Source organism: Oncorhynchus kisutch, linkage group LG8 (assembly GCF_002021735.2).
Source record: "Oncorhynchus kisutch isolate 150728-3 linkage group LG8, Okis_V2, whole genome shotgun sequence".
Lineage (NCBI taxonomy): Eukaryota > Metazoa > Chordata > Actinopteri > Salmoniformes > Salmonidae > Oncorhynchus > Oncorhynchus kisutch.
The window spans coordinates 23,891,858-23,913,160 of NC_034181.2; the positions used below are offsets into that span (position 1 = coordinate 23,891,858).

Genomic DNA, 21,303 nt, shown 5'->3' on the forward strand with positions numbered 1-21,303 from the left:
TTAAATGCATTTCCAATCACAAAGCAAAATCAAGCATGCCATGTATAAATCATTAATAAAATCAAAAGTAATTAAAAATGATGAAAATGGTCCTCATATCAAAAGCTTTTTTTTTTATTACCTTTGAATGTGTATTTAGGTTTCTCTCGCAGACTCCTGAGGAGTTATATTTCTGATATACCAATACACTTCAACCATTTTCAAAACAATGTATGGCCTTTGAGCCAATCAAAATAGCACACACCTACAGATGAAGTCAGAAGTTTACATACACTTAGGTTGGAGTCATTAAAACTTGTTTTTCAACCACTCCACACATTTCTTGTTAACAAACTATAGTTTTGGCAAGTCGGTTGTGCATGACACAAGTCATTTTTCCAACAATTGTTTACAGACAGATGATTTCACTTATAATTCACTGTATCACAATTCCAGTGGGTCAGAAGTATACATACACTAAGTTGGCTGTGCCTTTAAACAGCTTGGAAATTTTCAGAAAACGATGTCATGGCTTTAGAAGCTTCTGATAGGCTAATTGACATCATTTGAGTCAATTGGAGGTGTACCTGTGGATGTATTTCAAGGCCTGCCTTCAAACTAAATGCCTCTTTGCTTGACATCATGGGAAATAAAAAGAAATCAGCCAAGACCTCAGAAAAAATGTAGACCACAAGTCTGGTTCATCCTTGGGAGCAATTTCCAAATGCCTGAAGGTACCACGTTCATCTGTACAAACAATAGTACGCAAGTATAAACACCATGGGACCATGCAGCCGTCATACCGGTCAGGAAGGCGACGCGTTCTGTCTCCTAGAGATGAACGTACTTTGGTGCAAAAAGTACAAATCAATTCCAGAACAACAGCAAAGGACCTTGTGAAGATGCTGGAGGAAACAGGTTTAAAAGTATCTATATCCACAGTAAAACGAGTCCTATATCGACATAACCTTAAAGGCCACTCCGCAAGGAAGAAGCCACTGCTCCAAACCCTACGGCTTGCAACTGCACATGGGGACAAAGATGGTACTTTTTGGAGAAATGTAATCTGGTCTGATGAAACAAAAATAGGACTGTTTGGCCATAATGACCATCGTTCTGTTTGGAGGAAAAAGGGGGAGGCTTGCAAGCCGAAGAACACCATCACCATGGTGCACATCACAAAATAGATGGCATCATGAGGTATGAAAATTATGTGGATATAATGAAGCAACATCTCAAGACATCAGTCAGGAAGTTAAAGCTTGGTCATAAATGGGTCTTCCAAATGGACAATGACCCCAAGCATACTTCCAAAGTTGTGGCAAATTGGCTTAAGGACAACAACAACAAGTCAAGGTATTGGAGTGGCCATCACAAAGCCCTGACCTCAATCCTATAGAAAATGCGTGGCCAGAACTGAAAAAGCGTGTGTGAGCAAGGATGCCTGCCAACCTGACTCAGTTACACCAGCTCTGTCAGGAGGAATGGGCCAAAATTCACCCAACTTATTGTGGGAAGCTTGTGGAAGGCTACCTGAAACGTTTGACCCAAGTTAAACAATTTAAAGGCAATGCTACCAAATACTAATTGAGTGTATGTAAACTTCTGACCCACTGGGAATGTAATGGAAGAAATAAAACCTGAAATAAAGCATTCTCTCTACTATTATTCTGACAATTCACATTCTTAAAATAAATCAGTGATCCTAACTGACCTAAAACAGGGAATTTGAACTAGGATAAAATGTCTGAATTGTGAAACTGAGTGTAAATGTATTTGGCTAAGGTGTATGTAAATTTCAGACTAAAACTGTACCACATCTACACGGGTGTTATCAGAGTTCTTGTGTTGACTTGTTATATTTCTAATTAACTTTAGATTTATAACTCCACAAATAAGTTTGTCTAATGAAGATGGAATTTACCACATGCAAAAACCATTCCCCACATTGGTATCTTGGTGTAACAGGTACTACCCAACTGTTTTATGTCACCATCCTCTAAATTAAGATTTATGTCAACCTCTTTAGCGTCCAGAATTTGTGCCAGATGACCCTGGGAAACTGTTTCATGAGTTAGATTTTTTTATGCTACGAAGAAATGTAGTAGGCAAGAGTAAAAGTCGCTGGAGTTTTACGTCGGCACAATCAGCTGAGCGAGCGGAACTGTTACGTTGACGTATGACAACAAACTACTGTACTTAGCTAGCTATCGTTGAAGTACTGAGATGTATCATTTAAAATGCACCTTTATTTCAAGGATGATGCCTAGCTCCTAGACATGTCATAACATTTGCAGCTATTACTTGTGCGACTATGTTTATCTACGTTTTTGTTAGTAGCTTGAGTTAGCTGTCTTGCTAACATGTTCAGTTTGATGCATCCTGTAAACTTGTTTGTCTTTGCATTGTTGATGACAATACCCAATGCTGTAGGCTCTTCATATGAGATCACAGTGGATGTCGGAAAGCCATCAGGACATCTGAAACATTTCTGGAGGAGCACTGGTTTCTGGTATGATAATGCACCTTTTTGATTTAGTTTAGAGTCATATTTTGTGGCTATGCTACCTTTCATGGCTACTTTCTGTTAGTCGATGACCACTTTGCAACAGTGTTAAAACAAAATATATTTTTTTAACTACCTTATTATTAAAATAAGGGCAGGACCACATGCAAAAAAACTATTTGTCATAGGCTATTTTGTATTCGTATTTATTTAGGACCCCCATTAGCAGCTACTCTTTCTGGGGTCCAACAACATTAAGTTGCATTTAAAAAAGTTAAAATATTACTATAACACTTTTCACAACACATTAACTGTGTTCCCTCAGGCCATTACTCTACTATCACATATCTACAATACCAAATCTGTGTGTAGAGTGCGTTTTTATCGTGTGTATGTGTGCCTCTTCACAGTGCCCGCTGTTCCATAAGGTGTATTTCTGTTTTTTTAATCTGATTGACTTTGTTAAACACAAGGATTCCCTATGGGTGGCTCAATTTGCCCGACGACTCAGTTAATTGTAAACACATGCTTTCTTCCCCTCTCCAGCCCCCCTCTTCCACACACCCAGTCCAACCAGTATGACCTGAGCAGGGACCAGGAGCTGAACCTGGCCTACGTGGGCTCAGTCCCCCATGGGGGGATTCAGCAGGTTCGGATCCACTGGATGCTGGAGCTGATCACAGCACAGTGAGTATGGGGGTGCCTGCTTTAGGGCCTTGAGGTGGGTTAGTAAATCAAATATGTACATGTTAAGTGACCTTTGTATGTTGTATATCCCATTGTGATATGTCGCGTTAATCTAATTCAAAGTATTGTTTTGTAGCATTGACAAAGGAGAACTCCAGTACAACTTTAGCCAACTGGACCAGCTGATTGACCTCTTGTGGATAAATGGACTACTCCCAGGTACAGTACTTTCACCCACCTGATCTGGTGACTTTTATATATAAATATATATATATATTATAGTTGAAGTCAGAAGTTTGCATACACCTTAGCCAACTACATTTAACTCGGTGTTTCACAATTCCTGACATTTAATCCAGGTAAAAATTCTCTGTTTTAGGTCAGTTAGGATAACCACTATTTTAAGATTGTGAAATGTCAGAATAATAGTAGAGTGATTTATTTAAGCTTTTATTTCTTTCATCACATTCCCAGTGGGTCAGAAGTTTACATACAATCAATTAGTATTTGGTAGCATTGCCTTTGAATTGTTTAACTTGGGTCAAACGTGTCAGGTAGCCTTCCACAAGCTTCCCACAATTAGTTGGGTGAATTTTGTCCCATTCCTCCTGACAGAGCTGGTGTAACTGAGTCAGGTTGGCAGGCCTCCTTGCTCTCATACGCTTTTTCAGTTCTGCCCACAGGTTTTCTATGGGATTTGTGATGGCCACTCCAACACCTTGACTTTGTTGTCCTTAAGTCATTTTGCCACAACTTTGGAAGTATGCTTGGGGTTATTGTCCATTTGGAAGACCCATTTGCGACCAAGCTTTAACTTCCTGACTGATGTCTTGAGATGTTGCTTCAATAAATCAACATAATTTTCATACCTCATGATGCCATCTATTTTGTGAAGTGCACCAGTCCCTCCTGCAGCAAAGGACCCCCACAGCATGATGCTGCCACCCCCGTGCTTCACGGTTGGGATGGTGTTCTTCGGCTTGCAAGCCTCCCCCTTTTTCCTCCAAACATAACGATGGTCATTATGGCCAAACAGTTCTATTTTTGTTTCATCAGACCAGAGAACATTTCTCCAAAAAGTACCATCTTTGTCCCCATGTGCAGTTGCAAACCATAGTCTGGCTTTTTTATTGCAGTTTTGGAGCAGTGGCTTCGTCCTTGCTGAGCGGCCTTTCAGGTTATGTCGATATAGGACTCGTTTTACTGTGGATATAGATACATTTGTACCTGTTTCCTCCAGCATCTTCACATGGTCCTTTGCTGTTGTTCTGGGATTGATTTGTACTTTTTGCACCAAAGTACGTTCAAATCCAATCAAATTTATTTATATAGTCCTTCGTACATCAGCTGATATCTCAAAGTGCTGTACAGAAACCCAGCCTAAAACCCCAAACAGCAAGAAATGCAAGTGTAGAAGCACGGTGGCTAGGAAAAACTCCCTAGAAAGGCCAAAACCTAGGAAGAAACCTAGAGAGGAACCAGGCTAAGTGGGGTGGCCAGTCCTCTTCTGGCTGTGCCGGGTGGAGATTATAACAGAACATGGCCAAGATGTTCATATGTTCATAAATGACCAGCATGGTCGAATAATAATAAGGCAGAACATTTGAAACTGGAGCAGCAGCACGGTCAGGTGGACTGGGGACAGCAAGGAGTCATCATGTCAGGTAGTCCTGGGGCATGGTCCTAGGGCTCAGGTCCTCCGAGAGAAAGAAAGAGAGAAGGAGAGAATTAGAGAACGCACACTTAGATTGACACAGGACACCGAATAGGACAGGAGAAGTACTCCAGATATAACAAACTGACCCTAGCCCCCCGACACATAAAGTACTGCAGCATAAATACTGGAGGCTGAGACAGGAGACAGAACGTGTCTCCTTCCTGAGCAGTATGACAGCTGCATGGTCCTATGGTGTTTATACTTGCCTACTATTGTTTGTACAGATGAACGTGGTACCTTCAGGCATTTGGAAATTGTACCCAAGGATGAACCAGACTTGTGGAGGTCTACATCTTTTTTTCTGAGGTCTTGGCGGATTTATTTTTATTTTCCCATGATGTCAAGCAAAGAGGCACTGAGTTTGAAGGTAGGCCTTGAAATACATCCACAGGTACACCTCCAATTGACTCAAATAATCAGAAGCTTCTAAAGCCATGACATCGTTTTCTGTCATTTTCCAAGCTGTTTAAAGGCACAGTCAACTTAGTGTATGTAAACTTCTGACCCACTGGAATTGTGATACAGTGAATTATAAGTGAAATAATCTGTCTGTAAACAATTGTTGGAAAAATGACTTGCGTTATGCACAAAGTAGATGTCCTAACTAACTTGCCAAAACTATGGTTTAACAAAAAATTTGTGGAGTGGTTGAAAAACGAGTTTTAATGACTCCAACTTAAGTGTATGTAAACTTCTGACTTCAACTGTATATATATCTTGTGGCAGACCAGGAGGTTGGGTCAAGACATTTACACATATCAGACACGGACAGAGTATGATTAGCTCGGTTTCAAGGGTGTTTATTAAATAATAAATCAAAAGAAAAGGATAGTTCTCCCCAATGATACCGTCTTCAACTACTTGGCAGTCACCTTACTTCTCCCAGTCCTCCCCTGTGTGCTGCCCTTCTGGCAGCTTTATGGGGCTTGTACAGCTGGTTAGCAATCAGCCCTTGATTACTCAAGAACTCCCCAATCAGCCCCAATTAGTCCTGGGTGGAGAGCCTGTCGAGACCTGGCACGTCCAGCAGATGGAGCCATCGCCTCATGATGTATACGCCGTCTGTCACCAGGCTTCAACGAGTCTCCCCCTGGTTGCTGACCTGCTTGTACGCTACTAAAAACTTACATACGCGTATGTATGTGTGTATGAATATATATATATTCATAAGTCTGCTCAAAAAAATAAAGGGAACACTTAAACAACACAATGTAACTCCAAGTCAATCACACTTCTGTGAAATCAAACTGTCCACTTAGGAAGCAACACTGATTGACAATAAATTCCACATGCTGTTGTGCAAATGGAATAGACAACAGGTGGAAATTATAGGCAATTAGCAAGACACCCCCAATAAAGGAGTGGTTCTGCATGTGGTGACCACAGACCACTTCTCAGTTCCTATGCTTCCTGGCTGATGTTTTGGTCACTTTTGAATGCTGGTGGTGCTTTCACTCTAGTGGTAGCATGAGACGGAGTCTACAACCCACACAAGTGGCTCAGGTAGTGCAGCTCATCCAGGATGGCACATCAATGCGAGCTGTGGCAAGAAGGTTTGCTGTGTCTGTCAGTGTAGTGTCCAGAGCATGGAGGCGCTACCAGGAGACAGGCCAGTACATCAGGAGACGTGGAGGAGGCCGTAGGAGGGCAACAACCCAGCAGCAGGACCGCTACCTCTGCCTTTGTGCAAGGAGGAGCAGGAGGAGCACTGCCAGAGCCCTGCAAAATGACCTCCAGCAGGCCACAAATGTACATGTGTCTGCTCAAGCGGTCAGACACAGACTCCATGAGGGTGGTATGAGGGCCCGACGTCCACAGGTGGGGGTTGTGCTTACAGCCCAACACCATGCAGGACGTTTGGCATTTGCCAGAGAACACCAAGATTGGCAAATTCGCCACTGGCACCCTGTGCTCTTCACAGATGAAAGCAGGTTCACACTGAGCACATGTGACAGACGTGACAGAGTCTGGAGACGCGGTGGAGAACGTTCTGCTGCCTGCAACATCCTCCAGCATGACCGGTTTGGCGTTGGGTCAGTCATAGTGTGGGGTGGCATTTCTTTGGGGGGCCGCACAGCCCTCCATGTGCTCGCCAGAGGTAGCCTGACTGCCATTAGGTGTCGAGATGAGATCCTCAGACCCCTTGTGAGATCATATGCTGGTGCGGTTGGCCCTGGGTTCCTCTTAATGCAAGACCATGCTAGACCTCATGTGGCTGGAGTGTGTCAGCAGTTCCTGCAAGAGGAAGGCATTGATGCTATGGACTGGCCCGCCCGTTCCCCAGACCTGAATCCAATTGAGCACATCTGGGACATCATGTCTCGCTCCATCCACCAACGCCACAGACTGTCCAGGATTTGGCGGATGCTTTAGTCCAGGTCTGGGAGGAGATCCCTCAGTAGACCATCCGCCACCTCATCAGGAGCATGCCCAGGTGTTGTAGGGAGGTCATACAGGCAAGTGGAGGCCACACACACACTACTGAGCCTCATTTTGACTTGTTTTAAGGACATTACATCAAAGTTGGATCAGCCTGTAGTGTGGTTTTCCACTTTAATTTTGAGTGTGACTCCAAATCCAGACCTCCATGGGTTGATACATTTGATTTCCATTGATAATTTTTGTGTGATTTTGTTGTCAGCACATTCAACTATGTAAAGAAAAAAGTATTTAATAAGAATATTTCATTCATTCAGATCTAGGATGTGTTATTTTAGTGTTCCATTTATTTTTTTGAGCAGTGTGTATATATATATATATATATATATATATATATATATATATATATGTGTGTGTGTGTGTGTGTGTATATATATATATATATATATATGTATATGTGTGAGAGAGTATCCCAAAAATGCTCAATGGCTTACATGTCTTGTGAGTGTGCAGGCCACGGAAGAACTGGGACATTTTCATATTCCAGGAATTGTGTACAGATCCTTGTGACATTATGGTTATGCATTATCATGCTGAAACATGAAGTGATGGCAACAGATGAATGGCACGACAATGGGCCTCAGGATCTCGTCACGGTATCTCTTTCCATTCAAATTGCCATCGATAAAATGCAATTGTGTTTGTTGTCCGTAGCTTATGCCAGCCCATACCATAACCCCACCACCAAGGGGCACTCTGTTCACAACATTGACATCAGCAAACTGCCCGTCCACACGACACAATATACATTGTCTACCATCTGCCCGGTACAGTTGATACCAGGATTCATCTGTGAAGAGCACACTTCTCCAGTGTGCCAGCGGCCATCGAAGGTGAGCATTTGCCCACTGAAGTTGGATACGACGCCGAATTGCAGTCATGTCAACCCTGACAGCTTGTGCAGAAATTCTTCAGTTGCCCGGGTGATGGTCTCAGATGATCCCGCAAGTGAAGAAGCTGGATGTGGAGGTCCTAGGCTGGCGTGGTTCCAAGTGGTCTGCAGTTGTGAGGCCGGTTGGACGTACTGCCAAATTCTCTAAAATGACGTTAGAGGCGGCATATGGTAGAGAAATTAACATTAAATTATCTTGCAGCAGATCTAGTGGACATACCAATTGCATGCTCCCTCAAAATTGAGGCATCTGTGGCCTTGTGTTTCGTGACAAAACTGTACATTTTAGAGTGGCCTTTTATTGTCCCCAGCACAAGATGCACCTGTGTAATGACCATGCTGTTTAATCAGTTTCTTGATATGCCATACCATTCAGGGGGATGGATTATCTTGGCAAAAGAGAAATGCTCACTAACAGGAATGTAAAAAAAAAAAATTGTGCACAACAGTTGAGAAAAATAAACTTTTTGTGTGTATGGAAAATGTCTGGGATCTTATTTCAGCTCATGGAACCAAAACTTTACATGTTGCATTTATTTTTGTTCAGTGTATGCTTTCTCAGTAGTATTTTTCTTTTTGACTATGGTTCATATTGAGTTTGTTTTCTACTTGTTTGTTCCAGGTTTTGAATTGATGGGCAGTGTGAACAACTACTTCACCAACTTTGAAGACAAAATGCAGGTGGTGGAGTGGAGAAACCTGGTGCATCTCATTGCAAAGAGGTATATTGGTGAGTATACTGTTCAGTGATAGGTTACTGTGTGTTCACCTATGTAATCTTATGGATCATATAAATGGTATACTCACTAACACTATTCCTCCTGAATTACAGAGAAGTATGGCTTGGGAAGTGTATCTCTGTGGAACTTTGAAACATGGAATGAACCGAACAATCATGACTTTGACAACGTCACTGTGTCTATCCAAGGTATAAAAATCATACTTTCTGTAAGGAATGAAAGAAAGCATAATGTAATCTCATTTGATGAATAATAATTTGTATGTGGTCTGTATCTCAGCACCCACTAGAGACTATTGGTCTGCTTCCACCTCCAGGGTTCCTGAACTACTATGATGCCTGTTCTGAGGGCCTGCGGGCTGCCAGTAGGGCCCTGCGCTTGGGCGGTCCAGGAGACTCCTGCCACACCCCACCACACTCCCCCTACTGCTGGGCTATGCTGCAGCACTGCTACAATGGCACCAATTTCTTCACTGGGGAGACAGGGGTGCGGCTGGACTACATCGCCCTGCACAAAAAGGTGGGCCTGGGACCGTGGTGTGTGTAAACTGCACACCTTCATTACTATGTTTTAACAATTATTCTGTCTGACTCTAGTCTCCTAATAAGAGTACAGTGCCTAATCCTGACAATTGAAGCACTCACAGTTTCAGGATGAAAACTTCCTTGGGCTTGTGAGACTCAGTTCAAGTTTAGGTTTGCTTTCTTTCAGGGTGGAGGCTATTCGTTACCCATCATGGAACAGGAGATCCAGACAGTGAGAGAGATCCAGGAGCATTTCCCTCTCTTCCGAACTCTGCCAGTTTACAATGATGAGGCCGATCCATTGGTGGGCTGGTCCAAACCTCTGGTGTGGAGGGCTGATGTGACATATGCAGCCATGGTGGTCAAGGTATGAAACAGTTAACTGACTTGTCTGTTATCTGTCCTGATTGTTATCTCCTATGTCCATCAGGTTTGGGGTCAATTCCATTTAAATTCCAAACTTTCCTCATTGAAATGCATTGAGGAACATTGGAATTGGAATTTCAGTATACTGTGCTTATTGAATTGACTATTGAAATGGAATTGACCCGAACCCTGCTATCCACCAGGTGATCTCCCAACACCAGGACCTGCTGTTGTCTGACCAGAACAACACCATCAACTACACCCTGCTAAGCAATGACAATGCCTTTCTCAGCTACCACCCTCATCCGTTCACCCAGCGCACCCTGACGGCCCGCTTCCAGATCAACAACACCCAGCCCCCCCACGTCCAGCTGCTCAGGAAGCCTATACTGACCGTCATGGGGCTGCTTGCTCTGCTAGGTGAGGCTCTCTCCTGTAGTGACCGTCATGGGGCTGCTTGCTCTGCTAGGTGAGGCTCTCTCCTGTAGTGACCGTCATGGGGCTGCTTGCTCTGCTAGGTGAGGCTCTCTCCTGTAGTGACCGTCATGGGACTGCTTGCTCTGCTAGGTGAGGCTCTCTCCTGTAGTGACCGTCATGGGGCTGCTTGCTCTGCTAGGTGAGGCTCTCTCCTGTAGTGACCGTCATGGGGCTGCTCGCTCTATTTATTTACGTCACCTTTATTTAACCAGGTAGGCCAGTTGAGAAGTTTTCATTTACAACTGCGACCTGGCCAAGATAGAGCAAAGCATTGTGACAAAAACAATAGAGTTACACATAAACAAATAATAATAAATAAGTAGTTGTCTTTTCTTGTAGTGATAAGGTATAGAACAGTTCTTGTTTTTTCCCATCAAATTTAGGTGGGACTTAATCTGTCTACCCAGATGTTCTAACTTTATGAAATTCTGTTTAGTATTTTTATTATTGTTTTGCAAAAAGGAGAGACTCAAGTACTGTCTGAGGTTGTGGAGGTTGGGGGGACCGACAACAACACTGTGGGGATCCTTGCCAGCACCCATGACCCCCTCATGGCCTGGACCTCTGACAGCTGGCAAGCCACTGTGCTGATCTATAACAGCGATGACACCAGCACATCTACCACCACCGATCTCATTAGGGTCTCTCTCAAAGGATTCACAGGACAGCAAGGTGGGTGTTGACGAATGTCTGAATCAGGACTAAGTTTTACTTCATATGTAGAGTGCATTCAGAAAGAATTCAGACCTCTTCCATTTTTACACATTGTTACGTTACAGCCTTATTCTAAAATGGATTGAATAAAAAAATCCTACATCTACACACAATACCCCATTACCCCATAATGACAAAGCGAAAACAGATTTTTAGAAGTCTTTGCAAATGTATAAAATTAAAATAACATACTTAATAACATACTTATGTAAATCAGACACTTTGAGACTTGAAATTGAGCTTAGGTGCATCCTGTTTCCATTGATCATCCTTGATATTTTTACAACTTGAAGTCCACTTGTGGTAAATTCAATTTATTGAACATGATTTGGAAAGGCACACATCTGTCTATATACGGTTCCACAAAACAAAGCCATGAGGTCAAAGGAATTGTCCGTAGAGCTCCGAGATAGGATGGTGTCGGCACAGATCTGGGGAGGTGTACCAAAAAATGTCTGCAGCATGGAAGGTCCCCAAGAATAGTGGCCTCCATCATTCTTAAACGGAAGAAGTTTGGAACCACCAAGACTCTTCCTAGAGCTGGCCACCCGGTCAACTGAGCAATCGGAGGAGAAAGGCCTTGGTCAGGGAGGTGAAGAAGAATCCAATGGTCACTTTGACAGAGCTCCTCTGTGGAGATGGGAGAACCTTCCAGAAGGACAAGCATCTGTGTAGCACTCCACCAATCAGGCTTTATGGTAGAGTGGCCAGACGGAAACCACTTCTCAGTAAAAGGCACATGACAGCCTGCTTTGAGTTTTCCAAAAGACACCTAAAGACTCTCAGACCATGAGAAACATGATTCTCTGGTCTGATGAAACCAAGATTCAACTCTTTGGCCTAAATGCCAATCGCCATGTCTGGAGGAAACCTGGCACCATCCCTACAGTGAAGCATGGTGGTGGCGGCATCATGCTGTAGGGACCTTTTTCAGTGGCAGGGACTGGGAGACTAGTCAGGATCGAGGCAAAGACGAACGGAACAAAGTACAGAGAGATCCTTGATGAAAACCTGCTCCAGAGTGCTCAGGACCTCAGACTGGGGCTAAGGTTCACCTTCCAACAGGACAACGACCCTAAGCACACAGCCAAGACAATGCAGGGAGTGGCTTCGGGACAAGTTTCTGAATGTTCTTGTGGTCCAGCCAGAGTCCGGACTTTAACCCTATCGAACATCTCTGGAGAGACCTGAAAATATCTGTGCAGCAATGCTCCCCATCCAACCTGACAGAGCTTGAGAGGATCTGCAGAGAAACTCCCAAAATACAAGTGTACCAAGCTTGTAGCGTCATACCCAAGAAGTCTCAATGCTGTAATCGCTGCCAAAGGTGTGGAGTAAAGGGTCTGAATACTTATGTAAATGTGATGACTCAGTTTAATTGTAATAAATGAGCAAACATTTCTAAAAACATTTTGTTTTATCATTATGGGGTATTGTGTGTGTATATTGACACAAAAACAATTGAATCCATTTTAGAATAAGGCTGTAACGTAACAAAATGTGGATAAAGTCAAGGAGTCTGAATACTTTCTGAAAGCACTGTATATAGTCAACTTTAAATGTTTCTTTGATGTTGCAAACAAAATTGCAGTTGGATTAAAAAGTATTATCAGTTCCGTAAGTATTGGAATGGAACTGTGTTAGTAGATGAGCAAAATAGTGACTTCAGCAGTTTCATGAATTGTGATTTTGACTTTAGGACTTGTGTATGTAACATACTACCTGGACAACAATGTGGCCAACCCATCCCAGCTGTGGCAGAGCATGGGCAGCCCAGACTACCCCACAGCAGAGCAGTTCAGACAGCTGAGGAACATTGAGGTACAAAGAAAAACACCCTCTTCCATGAAAATAACATTTCTCTCAAATAACTAAGCTTGTATTTCAGTCAATCACATCATAAATTCCTCTTCTTTTTAAGTGACAGCAATGTATGAACATGGTCAGTTTTTTATGGAATGAACTACAGCCATTGTAGCTGAGCTGAATGGTTTGTTGATTTAACCCTAGGATCCTCAGGTGGATGGACCTCTGCCCTTCCCTGCTGAAGGCATCCTGACCATGTGGGCCAAGCTCTATGTGCCCTCTGTCCTCCTCATACATGTGTGTGCCCAGCCCAAGGCCATGCCAGACCAGGTCAGTGCCACCAGCTGACATGGGCTTTGATGACAGTATTATCCACACCTTGGTGATTAATTTGTCTATAATTTCTTAGGATGGTATTTTCAAACTGTCCTGTTAAATCATCAATACCCTAACTGTATTTTATTGATCTCCTATAAGGTGAATGGATTGCGATTCATCAGCATCACAAAAAGCCAAGTTATGATTGTGTGGAAAGATGATTGTGTAAATTCCAAGTAAGTACTTTTTTTGGGGGGGCTCTTCTACTTAGTGGTGAGTTGACAGGTCTTATTTTATTTGTAGGTGCATTAAGACTTTTGAGGTGGAGTTCTCCAAAGACCAGGAAGAATTCAAGAGGGTAAACACCCGGGATACCATTTTCACGTCCTATGTATATTCACCAGGTAAAAATGGTTTAGAAAGTTCAAACTTTCTTTTGTGATCTTATGCAATAGTTGGCCTGTATTAAGCATTGTGGATTCACATTTGAAAATGTGTCATTTGATTACAGAAAACCTGGAGGTTAGTGGTAGCTACAGAGTACGAGCTGTGGACTACTGGGGAAGAACTGGAGAATATTCACTGACTGAGAAATATTCAGAGGAAAACTAGAAGTTAACTAGTGTTTCCTACATGGTACCATGACTGATTGTACAAAAGCATATTTTTCTTGTAAAATGTTTACTTTCAGAAAATATAAATCGGCATTATTGACTCAGTCTGAAATGTTTGTTTACATGGAATCATTTTTCCATACAAATATTTTGTAATTTCACAAACAATAAGTACAACTTTTACCACTTTGAATATTTCTTTAATGCTCATGAGACAGTGATAACATTAGAATGCTCATGTTTTTCCCCTGGACAATGTACTCACCAAGTCAACTAAGTTTCTTTAAACTCTATTGTTGCCAACACAAACTGATGAACAGTGAATGAGCAATAACATAGTGGTGTTAATATTCATATAGGTATTTCTGTGATGTAGAGTCTACCTCCATTGGATTGGTGCAGGCGTCATGCTCAAATGTACAATTACTTTTATATACAGTACCAGTCAAATGTTGACACCTACTAAATGTTTACATTGTAGAATAATAGTGAAGGCAAACTATGAAAGAACACATATGGAATCATGTAGTAACCAAAAAAGTGTTAAACAAATCAAAAGATTTTAGATTCTTCAAAGTTGCTACATTTAACCTTCGACAGCTTTGCACACTTGGCATTCTCTCAACCAGCTTCACTTGGAATTCCATTCAATATATTTTGATTTGTTTAACATTTGTGGTTACTATATGATTCCATATGTGTTATTTCATAGTTTTTATGTCTTCTACAATGTAGAAGATTAAGTAGGTGTCCAAACTTTTGACTGGTACTGTACATGAGGGGCATAATATAATTTTTATATAAAAAAATCTTATGCGATTTCCCTCTTCAGTCATCAGTAAATATCTCTGTCCAAGCCAGCACGTTGTAGGGATCCCTTGGCAGCACAAGTTCCTTCATAGTAGACATTCAGCAAGCTCCTGTTGAGCAGAGAAAAATCAGAAGAGGGTCAACTGGGATGCTAAATTTGTTGGACATCCCAAAAATAAACATTTGCTTTAGTTGTAGAAAGCACATTTATGCTGGTAATAAATATTTGTTGAGTAGGAGATGAGTTAAATAACTCTCAGTGAATGTTTGTAAAGGCGGCACTCAACATTTACAGTAATGCAGACAACACTGATCCTTCCTCTTTGATGGTGTAGTCCGGATTACTATAAAGCATTTCATAACAATTGTTAATGTAAGGGTTTATAAATAAAATATGAAAAATGTAACCCATACCAGACTGCAGCACGGGCTCAAATTGTCCGGCCATGCAGATCTCTTCCTGCTTGGCGCGAATGCTCCTCTGGATGGCTGGTGGCAGGCCACGGGGGTTACGGGAGAATATCAGGGAGTAGCCATCCTCACAGCTTCCATCGTCCTTCAGGGTACGGCAGGCATATGTGATGGCATAGTTGTCATAGTCGGTGTCAATCACCCAGTAGTTGTCACCTGAGAGAAGAGGAGAGTATTGTGAGTATCGTGCACAGCTTACTAGTTGTTATTTCTGCATCTGTGTCTAAGTGTATTTGTGTATAACGGTATATTTAGTAGACGTACCTCCGCTGGACAGATAGCTGGCCAGGCCCTGGTAGTTCATGAACATCTTTCCAGGGTTGGCAGAGTCTGGCACAGTGTACTGGGCAGCCATGTCAGCGCACACAACCCAGAATCTGTAAATAGGGGAAAGTATTTCCAATCAACTTATCATAGATACAGTATACATGTAAAATGGCTTTAAGTTACAAACATGTAGTAGATGTAAGGTTTTCAGTTTGACCCTTATACACAGATTCGGAAAGCCATGTTCAATTTAAGACTATTACCATTTCATCAGAAATAACCTCCAGGCAGCTCTTACCCAAAAAGTGTGACACGTCCCTTGGAGGCAGCGACCATGGAGCCGTCGTCACCGATGGTGTACTCAGCTGAGATGTTGTCCTGGAGGAACAGTCCCTCAGGGTCCTTCTTCTGCAGAGCGTACCACTTCCCTGCGTACTGGAGCACACACAGATAAACTGGTTGGTTGAAGAGCCTTGCAGGTAGCCTAGGCAATTATTATTTCCCCCATACTGGACAGGAGTGTTGCAACTATTTTCTAGCTGTGTACTGTGGCACTAGCACATAAAAACAGATGTAGGGCCTTGCAGGACAGCTTGGTCTTCTATAGAGGACTGTTTGTTTTACTCACTCTCTTGGGGTCAAAGTCCTCCTTGACATTGAAGCTGTCCACCACACAGGAGGCAGCCCAACTCTGCTCCAGACCCGCCAGGAGCACCACCACAAGGGCCAGCATATGGAAGTCCATTTCTAGAGGAGAGAAATTCCATAAGTATAACTTCATATGTAATAAAAACAAATCAATATTTTGACAAAGCACAATAGCTGGTCCTCTCAATTGGTAACTACATCCTTATAAAAAGCCCATAACATAAAAATATTCACAGCAACATTTTAACATTCCCATGAAAAGTAGCAAAAATGTACCTTTTCAGGAACAAAGCAAGAGGTTAAGCTTCAATGAAGTTGCAGGTATGCGTTTCTCTTCTGTCTAGGATCCTTATATACACAAGGCACAGACGAGCTCACTGATTATTTTCACATCTTGGTCCTAAATGGAGGGTTAAATCTTAATCTATTACTAATCCAGTTAACAAAATCCTACCCAAAAACTGTTACACTCTCCCATACATAATGAAATGGCTTTATGTAATTGTAGGAAGGGTATTTTCTAGTCTAAACACAGAAAGCACATCTATGGAATTAGTTCACCTTAGCCAAGCCAAAGTACTGTTTACATATGGGCATGGCAACACCAAGGTATTAGATAGTTCTTTAGTGACATGGAAATAAATGACATGCATGTCTTATCAGTTGGTAACATATTCATTGAACAATGATAAATAAAGAGGGATTGGATATCAAGTTCAGGCAGTTGAAGAGTAAACAATTATTCAATTGTAAGAATACATGCTTTATGAAATTAACAGTCCACGTGGACTGTTAATGCCCCTGGGTTAAGTAACATGATCTGTTGCACCAGTTTGGTTCTGTAATCCCAGACAAAATGTTCTTGGACAGACCGCTGAAGCACATTACAAGAGGGTTGACACCAGGTGAAATGGGTGCATGTGTCATTTCTGAAAATTATTTCAGTGAGCAAGGCCATTCATTGAATCATCCCTTGCTAATATATACTGTGCACTATAGATAATATACAGTTGACAAATAAAGCTTTTGTATTTTTCTGTTATTAACCACTTCTGTCATTGTTGCCTGGGGATGAGCTTGAATTACTGCGTCTTGGCACCTTTGGCTTTCGGCCATGACAACACAGTGCCAGGTCAAGGGTCTGCACCACTCCAGTCATGACAGCAGACCACAGTCCATGTTTCATGTAATAATGTTTGTAATAATGCTTGTTTCATGTAGCTTCAGTTTTAATGTCCAGAAGATTAGAAAGAACAAATATTAGAGTTGATGGTTGATGAATGACGCTTCATATAGTGTAGACTAGAGTGGGGGGGGGGGAATCCATAATAGCATATCCATTACTCAAAAACAAAGGAAGTGTGACAAAAAAATAAGTTATTGAAGCAAGTGCAAGGAAAATGGAGAAAGGATGAAAGAATGATGATTCAAAGACAGAATAAATATTTACCATTTATTTATCACGTAGTATGTATGACATTGTCATGAGGGTGTGTAACAAGGGTACAAACATTTAACTTTACTTACAATACTGCATTTGTGATATTACAGTTGAATCCAAATAGCAAGCCATTATTTTATATGCCATGTAAATGACTACAAAAAACTAGATTTGGTCTCCAGACCAAGTGAGGGTTTATCGGTTAGAGTGCACACGTCAGTAAAATAAATGTGCCGGAGAGTTTTGGACCAAGTATATCCAGGACAATAAGAGTGGAAAAATACAGGAGCAGTGTGAAGAGCTTCACAGTAACTTCTCCCAGTGCCAGCTCATTTCAAAATCGACTCTTCACTGGCTGTAGTGAGAGACCAGAAAAAAAAGTAGGTGTCAAGTTTCTATACAGAAACAATCAAGTGTTTAATAAAATGAAGCAGCTGTTTTTACTGCCATATGTTGTTATTCAGGCTATTCCTATAGAACATGCAAAAGACCTATTGATGGACCTATATCTAAGCATGCAAATGTGTTTACTTAAAAGAACTAACATGAGAGCAAATTTGCCAGTAATCTCTTAAAAACAAACATGGACGTTTACCTTCTGCTAGCGCCTTGGCAATTTTCTCTTGTTCTTCACGAACCTTCTTCTCCTCTTCCTCAATCCTTCTTTCCTCTGCAGCAATAGGCTTTAGTTCATCTGAAATTAATTTAGAGGGTGTTAAAATCAAAACTTAAAATGGAATTACTTCTGAAAAAAATCAAACACCATATGATGTACCTGTAATCTATTTATGTTTAGAACTATGAAGAATCCTATGTTATTGCAGGTTTTCAACAAGTTGGAGGTCAGTGTCTGCATGGCTTCAATGTTAAGGTTGCTAGTTTATCTAACGTTAGTCTGTGGCCACAGTATAGGACATTTTTACTCAAAACGTTAGTATGCCACCACCTGGGGCGTCCATACGGCATGCCGCCTGTCTGCACAGTTAGAGTCAATGCAAAACCTTTATTCAAGGTTCACAACTCACCATATCTCCTCTTGCCAAATACTATACCAGCTAACAACGCTGAGTACCTTGCGGTCTGTAATGAGGAACAAATTACGCATATCAGACAGTATCACTCAGGCAATGATTTAATGCTAACATTAGACAAACGCTAGCTAATTCACGGGATTTTTTATTTCACATTTATTTAACTAGGCAAGTCAGTTAAGAACAAATTCTTATTTACAATGACGGCCTACCCCGGCCAAATCCCAACGACGCAAGGCCAATTGTGCACCGCCTTATGGGCCTCCCAATCACGGCCAGTTGTGATACAGTCTGGAATCGAACCAGGGTAGACCGTTGCGCCACTTGGTAGTCCACAACAACAATCTGCATGCAATGTCAAAGCTGTCAGCTGATGCATAACATGCGCAAATGATTGCAGGTTTGGAAGTAATAGCTGTGTTGAAAATGTAGCTAGCTAACGTTATTAATTATTCCACTAGCTAGGTTGTTAGTTAGCCAGCTGTCTGAGTTTGGCAGAAGTCTTGGACAATGCAGCATTGTTATGCAATTTATTCGCTGCAAATTAGGAAACAATTCACGATTTATTTTTAAACAAAACTACTTTCAACAGCATGTTACATAAATGTGTTGCCACAAACCTTAATAAGCGGTGACACTGCCACTGGAGGGACCATTTTGCTGCTGGTTTGTGTTGGCTAGCCTGCTCCGAAATTTTGCACAACAACAGCACCAGAGGTCACTCTACTGATGAAAAGGATTGTGGGAAATTGCCGGTGTCTAATTTTGTTAACGCTATCTGGAATCCTTGGGATGTCCCTCCCGTTAACCATAACCCTTACCTAACCTTAATCATGGATTAAACCATTGGAAATACTGTAATGAAACAGTCCCAATGATCCCATATAGCGTTATCAAAGCCACAATGTCAAAGACATTTCTATTTCTACAATGTCTCTTTTTAAAATCCATTTTTAAACCTAATCCTAACCTCAACCACATTGCTAATTTTATGCCTAATCCTAACCTTACATTAAGACCAAAAACCTCATGTTTGTTGTCATGAATTTTTACGATATGGACATTTAACTTTGTGGCTGTGATAACTAGTGAAACCCCCCTTCAAATTCACTTGTGGTTCATATGTTTTATAAAATTACAAAAAATATCTTAATTTTATCAAACCTTATAATCCTCAATTTCATAACCGAGTATTTAGCTAAATGTTCTAGATTTTCCGCAACAAAGCCTCCTTCACTCAAGCCGCCAAGCTTACCCTAGTAAAACTGACTATCCTACCGATCCTCGACTTCGGCGATGTCATCTACAAAATGGCTTCCAACACTCTACTCAGCAAACTGGATGCAGTCTATCACAGTGCCATCCGTTTTGTCACTAAAGCACCTTATACCACCCACCACTGCGACTTGTATGCTCTAGTCGGCTGGCCCTCGCTACATATTCGTCGCCAGACCCACTGGCTCCAGGTCATCTACAAGTCTATGCTAGGTAAAGCTCCGCCTTATCTCAGCTCACTGGTCACGATGGCAACACCCATCCGTAGCACGCGCTCCAGCAGGTGTATCTCACTGATCATCCCTAAAGCCAACACCTCATTTGGCCGCCTTTCGTTCCAGTACTCTGCTGCCTGTGACTGGAACGAATTGCAAAAATCGCTGAAGTTGGAGACTTTTATCTCCCTCACCAACTTCAAACATCAGCTATCTGAGCAGCTAACCGATCGCTGCAGCTGTACATAGTCTATTGGTAAATAGCCCACCCTTTTCACCTACCTCATCCCCATACTGTTTTTATTTATTTACTTTTCTGCTCTTCTGCACACCAATATCTCTACCTGTACATGACCATCTGATCTTTTATCACTCCAGTGTTAATCTGCAAAATTGTAATTATTTGCCTACCTCCTCATGCCTTTTGCACACATTGTATATAGACCCCCCCTTTGTTTTCTACTGTGTTATTGACTTGTTAATTGTTTACTCCATGTGTAACTCTTTGTTGTATGCTCACACTGCTATGCTTTATCTTGGCCAGGTCGCAGTTGCAAATGAGAACTTGTTCTCAACTAGCCTACCTGGTTAAATAAAGGTGAAATAAAAAATAAAAAATAAAGTGTGAGGTATTAAAATCGTTCACCACCTTCTGCTCTATCAACACTAACCACAAGATGCCAGCAGCTGCAAGCTTTTGTGGCTCTTTGCTTCAGACAGGTAGCAGGCTAATTGGGCAGGATCAGACAGATTAGTAGAGTATGGGATCTACTCCTGCTGTAGTGAATGTATTTGCTGCTACAGAAAGCTTATCATCATGGTAACGTGTTCATACATTCCAAAGCATACATGCCAAGCCTATTTTAATGATGCAAAACATACCCTCACAATCAGTAGGTAAAATATGTTGTTTAGTTTTTCCATCTGGGATTTGGCCTCAATCTTGCTCGGCATGACACATGAATGGCAGCAATTTACAACAACACCTCTCTTCCTTTAGGCTTGGCCCAGCTTCCCCACCTGCACAACTGTCCTTATGTCATGTTCGTGCTTCACGTAGTCATTGTTTTCAAAGCACTCCAAAGCAAGCTGCAGGTACTGAGGTAGAATAGCGATCAGGTCCACCGTGTTGAGCATGCTCCTGGCGAAAGTCTGGAGGTCAGGTGTGGACACATTTACAACAACCCCTCTCTTTAGTTATTATGCCCACCTCTGGAATAGCCTGCCAGAAAACCTGTGAGGGGGTGGGGGGGGGGCTGAAACTGTGGACATATTTACAACAACCCCTCTCTTTAGTTATTAAGCCCACAGCCTCTGGAATAGCCTGCCAGAAAACCTGTGAGGGGGTGGGGGGGGGGGCTGAAAC

At 42.0% G+C, this 21,303-nt stretch overlaps 2 protein-coding genes across 4 annotated transcripts; one reads left to right on the plus strand and one right to left on the minus strand.

Annotated features, from left to right (window-relative positions):
* Positions 1–2,119: 2,119 nt before the first annotated feature.
* idua (alpha-L-iduronidase) lies at positions 2,120–13,884 on the plus strand. 2 transcript variants are annotated; one of them, XM_031829873.1, is made up of 15 exons: positions 2,120–2,156; positions 2,413–2,491; positions 3,032–3,172; positions 3,309–3,391; positions 8,843–8,950; positions 9,053–9,148; positions 9,277–9,479; positions 9,672–9,851; positions 10,054–10,270; positions 10,790–10,999; positions 12,741–12,862; positions 13,052–13,177; positions 13,325–13,401; positions 13,469–13,569; positions 13,677–13,884. In XM_031829873.1, the coding sequence occupies exons 3-15, from the start codon at positions 3,150–3,152 to the stop codon at positions 13,775–13,777; spliced, it is 1,647 nt and encodes a 548-aa protein (XP_031685733.1). In that variant the 5' UTR covers positions 2,120–2,156; positions 2,413–2,491; positions 3,032–3,149; the 3' UTR covers positions 13,778–13,884. The 2 variants fall into 2 exon arrangements, with proteins under 2 accessions (XP_031685733.1, XP_020345846.1); XM_020490257.2 differs by having other exon boundaries at positions 2,122–2,491.
* Positions 13,885–13,957: 73 nt separating this feature from the next.
* LOC109895135 (purpurin-like) lies at positions 13,958–19,279 on the minus strand. 2 transcript variants are annotated; one of them, XM_020488794.2, is made up of 9 exons: positions 19,068–19,272; positions 18,442–18,496; positions 18,012–18,110; positions 16,252–17,771; positions 15,956–16,074; positions 15,626–15,762; positions 15,325–15,437; positions 15,004–15,216; positions 13,958–14,699 (listed from the first exon to the last, which is right to left on the minus strand). In XM_020488794.2, exons 5-9 carry the CDS (start codon positions 16,070–16,072, stop codon positions 14,689–14,691), a joined length of 591 nt encoding a protein of 196 aa, XP_020344383.1. In that variant the 5' UTR covers positions 16,073–16,074; positions 16,252–17,771; positions 18,012–18,110; positions 18,442–18,496; positions 19,068–19,272; the 3' UTR covers positions 13,958–14,688. The 2 variants fall into 2 exon arrangements, with proteins under 2 accessions (XP_020344383.1, XP_020344382.1); XM_020488793.2 differs by having other exon boundaries at positions 15,956–17,771; positions 19,068–19,279.
* Positions 19,280–21,303: the final 2,024 nt, after the last annotated feature.